We start from the raw sequence: 11912 nt of genomic DNA, 5'->3' as shown, positions 1-11912 counted from the left end.
GGGGACGAGTTTACTTTCTCTTGGTATGCAAGACTTATCCTTCGTCGCCTCGATACCCGACCCGCTGAAGGCACAGTTGTTCGGATCACACTTTAAAACTGTAGGTCCAGTACCGATTAGCCTTTCTGTGAATAATGCTGACTTCAAACAACAAATCAATCAATCAATCAACAAGGTTTAGCATTAAGAGGTCATAGTCCGGGGGCAAAAAGTGGAGGGGGCAACTGTTCCCCTGCTTTGTGCGAAGCTAAATAGTTGGTGAATATGCTATGGGAATATTTTAAAAAGATGTTACATTATCAAGATTCAATTAATTTGTATGACAGCGTGCTTCATGACTTGCCCCATAGGCGTAGCTAGAACTTTATATTTGGGTGTGCACAAAAAAATGAGGTCTTGCACCTTTTTAATAGCATATTTTGCAACACAATCAACTGCACTGATGTTTGTAAAGGAATATAAATTCACTAAATGACAGTGTTGGAAATTTCTGAATATATGTAGTACAAAAAAATCAAATTGCATAGAAATTACACACACACAAAATGTTCATAAATGTTAGAAACAAATACATCAAAATACACGTTATCTATAACAAGAGACGTCTGTCAAAGGGTACAATGTTCTTAAACTCATCAATAACTTCATTTACATCAATAGACTAAGTTTTTTCTGTTCCACAAATAGCAAGAGCAGGGCTTCCAATCTATCCTGCTTCTGAGTTGCTCTTAATTTAGTTTTAACCTTGGAGAAAGCTCTCTCTCACACGTGCAGTTTGTGACAGGCATGGACGTCCGCAGGATTTTTTCCAGGGAGGGGCAAGGAAGGTATTTTTTTCCAGGGGGGGGCCAACGAAGACAAATTTTCCCCCAAAATAGTGTTGTTCCCTAAAAAACATTGCTTAAATTTGAATTTATGGTGTTCATGCAATCATTAACACATATTATTGTGGCTAAAATGAAATTATATGTGTGAAATACATATTTTTTGGTTGACTTTCATTTTCCAGGGGGGGGGGCACGGCCCCCCCTTGCCCCCCCTTCCGGACGCCCATGGTGACAGGTATACAAGAAAAGCGCTGCAGTACAGAGTAGAATGCAGTAAATATCTTCTTTCTCCAATGACAACAAAAAATCGAAAAACTATACACACTCGTTTCATCAGCGATAATGCACACGTTTGTTCCAAGTAATGACATTTTCAACTTCTTACAAACTGTCGCTTATTTTCTCTCTTATTGAAATATCTGTCTTTAATTCTCTTTGATAAAGCAGCATTAGGGTGTACCTAGGCACACCCGGCACACCCCGTAGCTACGCCTATGACTTGCCCCCTATCTAGAACTAACTTTTACTTTTATCCAACTAAAATTCTAGACACACACACACACACACACACACAGAGAGAGAGAGAGAGAGAGAGAGAGAGAGAGATATCAGTGAAAAACTAAAGAACGACGTAATAATGTTGACGAAAAGCTAAGAAAAGAATATAGTTTACATTTCTTGTTACGCTCACGTTCTTAAAGATCTACAAAAGTAAGCCTACGTGAAAACCTGACACATACATTACTTCTATTTACAGACTCGTGTTATCCGACCGCACAAATCCGTTAAATGGGCCTCAAATAAACTTTACCAAGTTGTTTTTTAGAAGCGAGTGTATTTCGAGAAGTGTAGGTAGGTGTGCGTCGTCCAACCATTTTGGTATAAAGTTCGATTAGATAGAAGGCCACGGCATTTTACCTCGAACTCGAAACAAACACCTGTTCAACGATAACACATAGTGATTATCAGTTGGTGACGCAAGCAAGACTGTAAGGTAAGGCTTGCATGGTTGACAAAGCTACTTAACAAGTTGATTTTGGTAAACTTGAAATGACTCACAAAGTTGCTGGTACAAAACTGGGAATACGTACAGCTGAACATTACCTAAACATAAGGTAAGAATTTTTCTTTATAATCACTAGAAAAAAAATAGGAATGACAGCTGAAGTTCATTGTCAGGCTAATTGTGCTTGTGAGAATGGGATAAAACAGTGTTCCATATACACGCCATCACTGTCGATGTAAGGTAGTTATTACATTGTCAATGTAAATTTATGCAAACTCAGTAAACTCATTGAGAACGAAGTCAGTGGTTTGATTTACATGATAGTCAGGGTGATATTTAAGGGAGGATAAAAGCAAATCCCCGGGTTGCTAACTTGGAGCATTTAGAGTGGAAAAACATATCTCCTTCAATCGGAGAAAGAGAAACCTCATTTCATGTTGTTTTATTGTATTGATGGGTGTGAAACAGGGCCCTATATAGTGTGTGTCCAGACCCGCCGAAAATCATTGTATTAGAAGAATTAAAACTTCGTGGCACCAATGTTCTTTTCCACTTCCTTTATTTCCCTTCTCTGTGTCTCCGAGACTATTTTACATGTAAACATGGTTTCGTACAGCAGATTCAAAACAACTACACATAATTTATTCATTTACAACAGTGACGGCAATTTGGGGGGGGGGGTTGACCTCTCACCTTTTCCAGAAAAAATAAACTGTCCTTGCCCCCAGTTATGGCACCCAATTGCCGCTACTGATTTCTAATCCAATGTATGAGCAATTTATTCTGAAAATACATAGAGGTAACATAACTAACAAATAATGTGTGTGGGAATGTTAATAACAAGAAATTTGCTAGAGAACGAAGTTGTATATTTCAATTATAAATATATAGGAGATAATGCACCCCTCTGTAGTTGCTTGGAACATTTGTCGGCTTGAAAATATTTATTTTTTTAAGAGCATAATACGTATTGTTCCGTAACGGTGATAAAATTCCTGTACACTAATTTTCTACGTGAGAGTATTAAGGGGGAACTAAACTCTCTTGCCCCCCCCCTGTGAGCACGCCTATGCTGCTGATACTCGTACAACAGAGCTGACATTTGAATGTTTTTCTTTTATTGTTTAAAATGTTTTATATTTCAAAGTGAACATATTTTTACGTGGTACAACACTGTTCTGTTCACAGCGCTTGATTTTTAGGAAGAAATATTTTTTAAAAAGTTGCAACGTAAATACTTCTTGTTGACCTACTTTCCTTGAACTTGAATTTATATGAAGTTGAAGGGACTCATTATTGAGTTAAATAAACGTCACACTCTCTTTCTGGAGCTGTAAAAGTGCTGAAGAAGCTTAATAACCAGAGCTAGGAATTTTAGGTGCAAAAATTTGTCAATAAAGGTGCAAAAAAGGTGCCAATTTTTGTACAAAAAAGGTGCTAAAATAGGTGCTAATTTTCAGATGTAAAATTTATTGTGAGCAGTGCATACATATATGATTCAACTTGTCTGGATAAACACACAGAGTATTCTCTGGTTTTAAATCGTTTAATATAACTAAGCAAAGAAAATTCTGACACATTTGAAAGCGATATAAAGGAAAACATGCTTCTTCTTACTTGCTTAGAATTAGTCATCTAGGTAACTGTTAAAATAGATTACATTCAAAATTTCTATGTTCTCTGAGTGAGGCTACATCTGCGGTCACTAAGCAGATACAAGTGGTGCGTATTTTGTTTTCAACCGGTAATCCACACCCTTGTTGGTTGCGACTTCTTGAACATCAGGGTTTTTGGCTAAACTTTGTTCTAACTTCTCTTTCCCGACCCCTTGCAGCTCTCGTTGCACATCCATCAAAACAGCCCACTGTGCTTCCTTTTCAGGACACTGCTCCTCCAGTTTTGTGATTGCGGTAGTAAGGAAAGAGAAGCCATGTACAATATAGAGTTCATCTTGCAATTCCTGGTTAAGTGCAAGTTTTTTAGGCTTTTTCTACAGCTGAGGAATCACTAGGCAAATCATCTAAAAATTTCGATATTGTATGGAAATGATTGCAAATAAACACTGCAGCTTTTAACCATGTACCCCATCTAGTGAGGATGGGAGAGGGTGGTAGTGGAAGTTTCGTAATTTCTACGTACTTCTGTATTCTAGAAGGAGCTTTTCAGTATTTTCTTAATGCTAGAAACAAATTCGTTCACATATGTATATTCATCTTTAAGAGCTTCACAAACTCGATGCAAAGCATGAACAATGCAGGTCACATGTTTTAAGTTAGGATACATATTCTTCAGATTAGAAAATGCAGCTAACATATAAGATGCTTGGTTGAAGAACTAACCACACACTATCATATTTTACGCCCTCCGGCCACAATACAGAACATGCACCATTGAAACTTTGCATTACACTTGCATTATCTGTTTTGCCGAGAAAATAAGTTTTTAAAAGCATGGGTTTCACTTGATGTCCATTGAGAGGTGCTACTAAAATGTTCAAAACGTACCTGTTTTGCCTATCTGTGGTTTCATCTAGTATGAAATAGACTGGATGGTCAGCTACTATTTGCCTGATCTGCGAGATTTTAGCTTCATAAAGAGGTTGAAGGTAAGATTTCCTTAAGGTGCTCTCATCTGGAACTGACTTCCCAGTATATTGTTGCAAATATGATTTCATGACAGGATTGTTAAGTTTCGAAAGAGGTATTCCACACGCTATAAATGTCCTTGCTGTCTCACTAAAAAAATCATTTGTATTTCTGGAACTCGAAGATGCAAGCGCCTCACCAATGAACTGCTGTCGCTTCCCACCTTTACCATCTCGTAGTTCTTTATTCCTGACGTGCTTCCCACTTTGTAGATGCTGCACAACCCGAGTGCGTTGGTGTTTGTCATCTACAGCAATAGAAATATCACGCACATTACACCTCAGAACAGATCCATCACTCTGAATGCCGTCACCGCTAAACTGTTTAACAATGTCCTGCAGTTTCCCAACATTTACTGTATGTTTTGGCATGGTGAACAAGCAAATCCGATGCATCGATCAGTCGATCACAGACTGCAGTTACCTTGCTAGCTGAGACGGGAGAAGGAAACAAAAACAAAGCAGCTTTCCTACAACAATTCGTAAACAATACAGCATAGGACAAAAAGAGCACAACTTCTAGCAATTGTAACGCGTCATTGTTGGCACTGTTTAAAGTCCACGCGCTTACTACATTAATGTCCAAGAACTGAAGAAAGCCGATTCATTGTTGTGCGGTAAACAAGAATCGCGTGCCAAGAAGCCGTGCCTCGAATGTGGGTGGGGTTAAACAGCATGCGAGCTGTATTTTAAAAAAATTATAAAGATGCAAAAAGGGCGAAAAGGTGCAAAAGGTTCTGAGATTGTGACAAAGGTGGAAAAGGTTCTGAGATTGTGAAAAAGGTGCAAAAAGGTGCAACCGAAACACCATCAGTAGAGTTCAATACATGCTTATTTTGGGGATAAGTCACTTTTTTACCCATTTTCACACAAAAAAATTTAAGGTGCAGCACCTAAAATTCCTAGCTCTATTAATAACCGAGCTATTCGGTTATAAAATGTAAATTGTACAGTTAACACTGTTCTTTTCTTTAGCGTCACTGTTGAAGTTTATTTGGCTCGCTTTGCCTGTGTTTACAAAAAACGGTGATACATACAGTGCCTTCGTTATTTAGGCTGGAGGTTCATTTGGGAGCAACCGGCAATGAGGGGAATTCACAATAGGTGCAACCAACTAATGTGATGGAAGAATTTGTTCAGTGCAAGAAATAATTTTGATGGATGGATGGTTATAAGATTAATGGGTGCGCCAGTACTGAAGGCCAGTGCCGATTATTAGGGGACGTGGGGAGCAGTTGCCCCCTCCACATTTTGCTCCCCGTATTAAACCTTGTCTACCAGGATAAAATACCTCCTGGAACCGCCACTGCTCTAACGACAGAAAGTCGTTTCCTATAGATATGGATGGTGTTTACACAGTAGAACGTGTTGTTATTAAGATTCAATGTAACGGGTATTTTATGCGTCGTAAAGAATTACATCTGCTAGGCTTTTAACGTCACACCACTTAATTAAACACGCAAATGGCGGAACAAAATATGCCATGTGATGCAACCGACCACCATTAGGGCAAATAGTGCTCATTAATTCCGTTATATTGTGCAGGTCCAGTGACTTGGACCCGAAGTCAACTCAAGGAATTTAAATGCATTCCAGGTTCAAAGACGAAAAATGAATGCCTGAACTGCAAGACCAAAACACACTACGTGAAAAGATTGAGTCAGGTCAAGAATCATAAGGCATTTTCATGCACATATTCGGATTTTGAATATAAATCACGCATTAAAAGTGTACAGATTAATTTATATTTACATCATTAACCAAGCGTGTTCTTCCCAACACAAAGTACAATTTTTAAATAGCCTAGTAGTTAATTAAATTCACCGGCAACCAAGGGAAACCGTAGGATTTTTCTCAGGGGGGTGCGGGGTCATAGAAACTTTTATTATTATTATTATTGCTATTATTACTGCTTTCATTGTTGCTATTATTTTGTTATTTACTACTACTCTACTACTACTACTACTTATGATTTTTTTTAAAAATTACATACATTTGTAATTTCCATATTCTGTATATCTATCAGTGTTTGGAAGTAACTACCTAGTAGTTACAAGTAACTAAGTTACAAGTAACAGATACTTTTTTGAGAAAATGTAACTAACTAGTTACTTTTAAAAGTGAGTAACTGTAACCGAGTTACTTTTTACAATAGAAGTAATGTTTTAACAGTTACTTCTACAGTTACTTTGCGACACTTAAATTGCTATGTAAGTGTCATAAATTATTAGCGATTTTGGACTCAAAGTGAGCTGGAATTTAGTTTCTGCTGTGCAGGGGCGGCGCCAGGGGGGCGCGAAGGGCTGCTTGCACACCCCCTTAAGCACCCCCTATTCAAAACCTATGTTGAAAACATTAATTCTTACAGTATCATTTGTCGTACTCCGATTGAGCGCCCAAATGTTAGGTATTTTAGTGAGACCGCTGTAATTGTATACAACAGTCAAGCATTGAAAGAGAAGCCTCAAATATTTTCATGTACTGACGGCAGTCTCTATAAAGATCAGAGGCCATTGTCTTTTCTTTCGTCAGTATTTTTGTTAACAATTGTTTCTTCTTTTAAGTGGCCTGTTTGTGTTTTTCGATATTTGCCGACAGTTTTGACATTGTTAAACAGTTTTATTGTTCCTCTTTTCTCCAAGTCGCACTGGAACAAAAATTTCAGGTGATTTCAAGATATCATCAGGTCGTGCTCGGGAAATTATTTAACGCGAGTTGTATCGTGATGGCTAGTTTACCTGTTAATACGTTCTATATGTTCCACGTATGTTTAGTTAAGTACCATTTCAAACTTTGCCGAGGTGCCCAAAGTTCTCGAACAAATGTTACAGCACGTTGATGGGGATAGTGGTCAGAAGGGTATTTTAACAAAGATGAACTTGTAGTGTGCACTTAACGTTTTGTCCTGACACCGCAGCAGCTGGGGAAGACGGAACATAGCCAATGGCACAACCACAGGGGGGCATTACCCCCTTTCCAACCTTGGTCGGAAATCAATTCAATGGGGGCAAACATTGAAGTAAAAGATAAAAGCCAGGCTAGCAGAATCTAAGAGCAGCAGGACAAAATGGTACTCAAGATGGAATTAGTGTTAATTTATCATTTATTTTTTTCTTCCGGGCGGCCAAGGGCACCTCCAGGTGGAGGGGGCACAGACAGGCAATTACCATCCTGGATTTCAAATGTTATGCAAATAAAAATACATTTCGTAAATTTTTCTTCCTAAATTAGCAAAAGTTCAGAGCCGTAGCTAGGGGGCGGCGAACAATCTAAATGAAAACGTTATAAGAGAGAGAATGCGGCGCCTTATTAAACTAATATTGTTTTCAGTTTGCAATAATTTGGATCTAAAAATGTTCTTGCGAGCGAAGCGAGCAATATCATTATTTTCTGTAATGCATTGTAAATTACCAGAGAGAAAAGTAAGATCAACTATGTACTTCAGATTGTTACTGCTGCTAAGTAGTTAGGTCTTAAATGCATGAACAATATTTTGGATGAAAAGAAGCGTGCACATTTGAAAGATTTATATAATTTTTGTTGTCGGTTTGTTATGAGGCGGATGAATTGATTATGTAATGCATTTAAATATTATGTTATATATATATATGTATTAAAGAAACTTTGAATACGTACACAATTTAGTGTTAACATGTTGCATATGTATTTTTTTTATTTTTACGTCGCTCTATGTTGCATATGTGTAAAACATATGTTTTACATGAAAATTATACATGTCATTTGTACAAATAGAAGTATATTCGTCACGCATTTTCTGTATTTAAAAAAAAATACAGTTTGTGTGCTTGTGAATGTGAAATTGAAAAAATATTACAAAAAGTTTGTCCAACATAAATGCTTTAGCATCGACTTCTCCCCTTTTTGCGTGATTTACGAGGAATAACGTCTTTGATACTATTACTGTATTACTAATAAACACAATGTCATTATTATTGGCACGTTTATCCTGGTACTTGCCCCCACCCAGACAAAAATTCGTGGTTGCGCCTCTGCTAAAACATGCATGCATATTTCATGCTTTCTTTATTTTCAACATCGAACCCCCTAATTTTTCTTCCGCACCCCCTCAGCACCTCCAGATGATTAATCCTGGCGTCGCCACTGCTGCTGTGATATAAAAACCCGTCTTTGATACATTAATTCTTGCAAACAATAGATGAAGACGAAAAGAGACAGTAGTTGTAGAGAATTTGTCTCCTGGCGGTGATCAGTCGGTAGGCTCCAGCCAGGTGCCAGGAATTTCAAGGTTTATCCTATGTTTCATCTTTCGTTTGGTAGACCTGAATTCCAAAGCTATATACACACCTCGGAAGAGGGGTGGATTTCCCAGAAGCGAGAAGATAAGCTTCTAGGAGGAGAATTCCTTCCTATTGTTGACAGTTTGCCATTGTTAAGTTGTGTGCTGTGAAGTGTCTCTTGTTTCTGTAGTCATAGGCGCCGACTCCATGGGGCTTGGGGGCTCGAGCCCCACAAAAAATTTTGCTTAAGAGGGTCTAATGTATTATTTTGCTTCTCTTGTAAAGTTTACTCTGAATTGTGCCACATGAACTTAACTTTATAAACACATTTAACATTTTCTAGACCATCAACTTTGGGGGGCTGAGACCACTAAACCATCAACTATGACCGGAGACAGCAAAACACATGACTTATTACTATATACTAAGTATGTAATTATGAGTATTGTTAAAAGTTTTACTAAAAAGAGTTTCAAAAGACGATGTGCATGAACTAGGGTAGTGGATGGGACGTTCGGGCTACAAATGGCTCTCACATGACATTCAGAAAAATATCATTGATATATTAAGGAGATCTGTTTTGCGCTCCGTGGTAGCAGATATTAAAAGTCTGGAATATTTTGTTATGGTTGAGTTGACGAAACTTGTGACATATCCATCCGTGGACAATTAGTATTCTGCATTCATGGGAATTCATGGGCTTTTATCAGGGGTGTGCGGGACGGGATCGGGACGGGAAAAATTTTCACTTTAAACTGTAGGTCCAGTCCCGATTAGCCTTACTGTGCATAAAGTGGACTTAAAAACAATAAATCAATCAATCAATCGAATAAGTCGGGAAATTTTCGGGACGGGAAATGTTCGAAATTTCCCGAAGCTCTGAAAATCTCTAATTCTACACGTCATTTTCACTTTAAGTGATTTCTGGATTAAAAACTAACAATTTACGATAAGTTCCAGAAATTGACAATGCAGAAAACGTCGAGAAATAACGACATTTTAAAATGAGCACTCAGCATTTCCCGACTGCTCGGGATCCCGAAAAGTCGGAAAATAATTTCCCGAAGTCGGGACGGGAAATTTTTTTTCCCGATCCCCAGTGATCAGAGCCCCCCCAATAATTTTGACAAGTCGGCGCCCCTGTCTGTAGTTTGTTCCTTAGTAACCTTATAACTTTCACCTTCTGTAAGCAGCATCCGATAGCTTCTTCCTTTGCTATAATATCGGATTAAGCTGAAAAGATTGGTTGGTTGAATTGGTGTTTTAAGTCCACTTTATGCATAGTAAGGCTAATTGGGACTTGACTTACAGTTTAAAGTAGTTTAAAGTGGGATCCGATCCACTATGTGCCTCCAGCAGGTATTGAACCCGGGACCTCTTGATTACAAGGCGACGACGCTACCACTGCGCCATCGGGGAGACCTAAGCTGAAAAGAGACTTACTGCAATAGTTCAGTGTTTTCATGAAAGAATTCAACAATCCTGGTAGTATGAACGAAGATGAAGAAGACGAGAGCTAGCAATTGCGCATATAAATGGAAAACAATCCAATTGTTTCCACGTGATTTCATTTGGAACCACTGGCTACTACATTATAATTTTTATCATTTTCTGGTTCATAAACACTTGAAATTATTCAACAAATTTATTTCTCTCTGACACACCCTTTATGCGAAACAGACCTCCCTTCTTAGAATATATTCTACGTGAGTGATATCTCTCTCCCTTTCTTTCTTTCTATACAGTTTCTAGAATCCCCCCACTCCAATGGATGGACAGTCCTTAAGAACAACAATGATAATAAATACAAATGTTTAAGTCGCAGTAGCTCAGGTCAACCTCCGTGGCGAAGTGGTTAGCGCAACGCACTATGTCAGGAGCCCCGGATTCGAGTTCGTTTCGGCACTATTATATATATATATAATATATATATATAAAAGTCGTTTGGGTGCCTTACTACCATGCGAGAGACCCCGGGTTCGATCCTTGGTGGGGGAGAATCGAGATTTTTCCACCTGTTGAAGCGGTTCCAGCGCCCACCCAGCGTTGTATAAAGTGGGTATCTGGAGGGGGTAAAGGATGCCAGGAAAGTGGTGCTGATCGCATCTGCCCCACCTTCGACCATGATCAAAAAAGTGTGGGGCTCTAACTCCACACCCCCTATACGCCTTCATGGCGTCGCGCAAAGCACAGGAGAGCACTTTGTAATAAATATAAATACCCGAAGACTTATATTATGTACCAGTAACATAAGTAAAAGACATGTTAGTCTTCACAAAATATGTCATTACAATTAATGATCGATTTGTGTAATTTGGTTGCAAGAAAATTTTCAGCAGAAAGTAACTCTAAAAGTAACCTACAGTTACTTTTGAAGTACATGTAACTGAGTTACTTTTTAAAATGAGTAACTGTAACTGTTACTTTTTTTAAGCAAGTAACTAACTGTAACTAGTTACCATTTTAAAATTAACTTTCCGAACACTGATATCTATATACAATTTGCATAGCGGTATACTGACAAAAAGCTGTTTTTTATAGTTAGATAAACAGTGTAAAATAGACTGTAAGAAATATAACCCTACTTCAAATAATAATAAAAATAATAGGAATAATTGCTGTAACTTACGGCATTGTAAGTCATAGAAAACAACATTAATTTTTTGTTATAAAATATCGCTACAATTTCACCATTCGAATTACATTAACTCTTTGCAGGAATCTCGGTGGGGGCAAGTGTCCCACATGGCCCCTCCCTGCGGGCGCCCTTGCCGGCAACCCAACGCCGGAATGGTCATGCCCCTCACCCCCCCCCCCTTCCTCGGTAGTCGAAAATTATATACAGTGGACTCTCTTTAATTCTAACTCGGAAGATTCGATTGACTTGGTAATTCGAACAGAAATTTATTCCCCTTGGAAACATCTTTAATGACGTGATGTTAATTCGAATTTGGGATATTTCGAACTGTTTTCGTGTCCTCTTGGAGTTCGAATTAAAATGTCCACTGTGTTTCACACATTTATTTTCCTTTCAGTCACGGAAGTAACACTGGTTAATGTTGAACGAAATGATTATTAAGTTCAAGCTCTATTGCTGAGAGAGGGGCACTCTTTTGAAAATAAAATAAAATTTAGGCACCATTACTGCATTCCAATTTAATAGTAAATAATATGGG

The 11912-nt window shown here is 38.2% G+C and overlaps 1 protein-coding gene across 1 annotated transcript in view; it reads left to right on the top strand.

The window, feature by feature from the left end:
• Nucleotides 1-1805: 1805 nt before the first annotated feature.
• The window catches only part of Syx6 (Syntaxin 6), a 113456-nt gene continuing 103349 nt past the window's right edge, over nt 1806-11912 (top strand). The window contains exon 1 of the mRNA XM_083135583.1: nt 1806-1942. Within this exon, the coding sequence (XP_082991709.1) occupies nt 1878-1942 (65 nt within the window). The 5' untranslated portion in view covers nt 1806-1877. The remainder of the gene's footprint in view (nt 1943-11912) is intronic.

The sequence above is a fragment of the Lepisma saccharinum genome, chromosome 14 (assembly GCF_977018435.1).
Source record: "Lepisma saccharinum chromosome 14, izLepSacc3.1, whole genome shotgun sequence".
NCBI lineage: Eukaryota > Metazoa > Arthropoda > Insecta > Zygentoma > Lepismatidae > Lepisma > Lepisma saccharinum.
The sequence above is the reverse complement of the archived record's forward strand: the minus strand, read 5'-3'. Positions and strand labels throughout refer to the sequence as shown.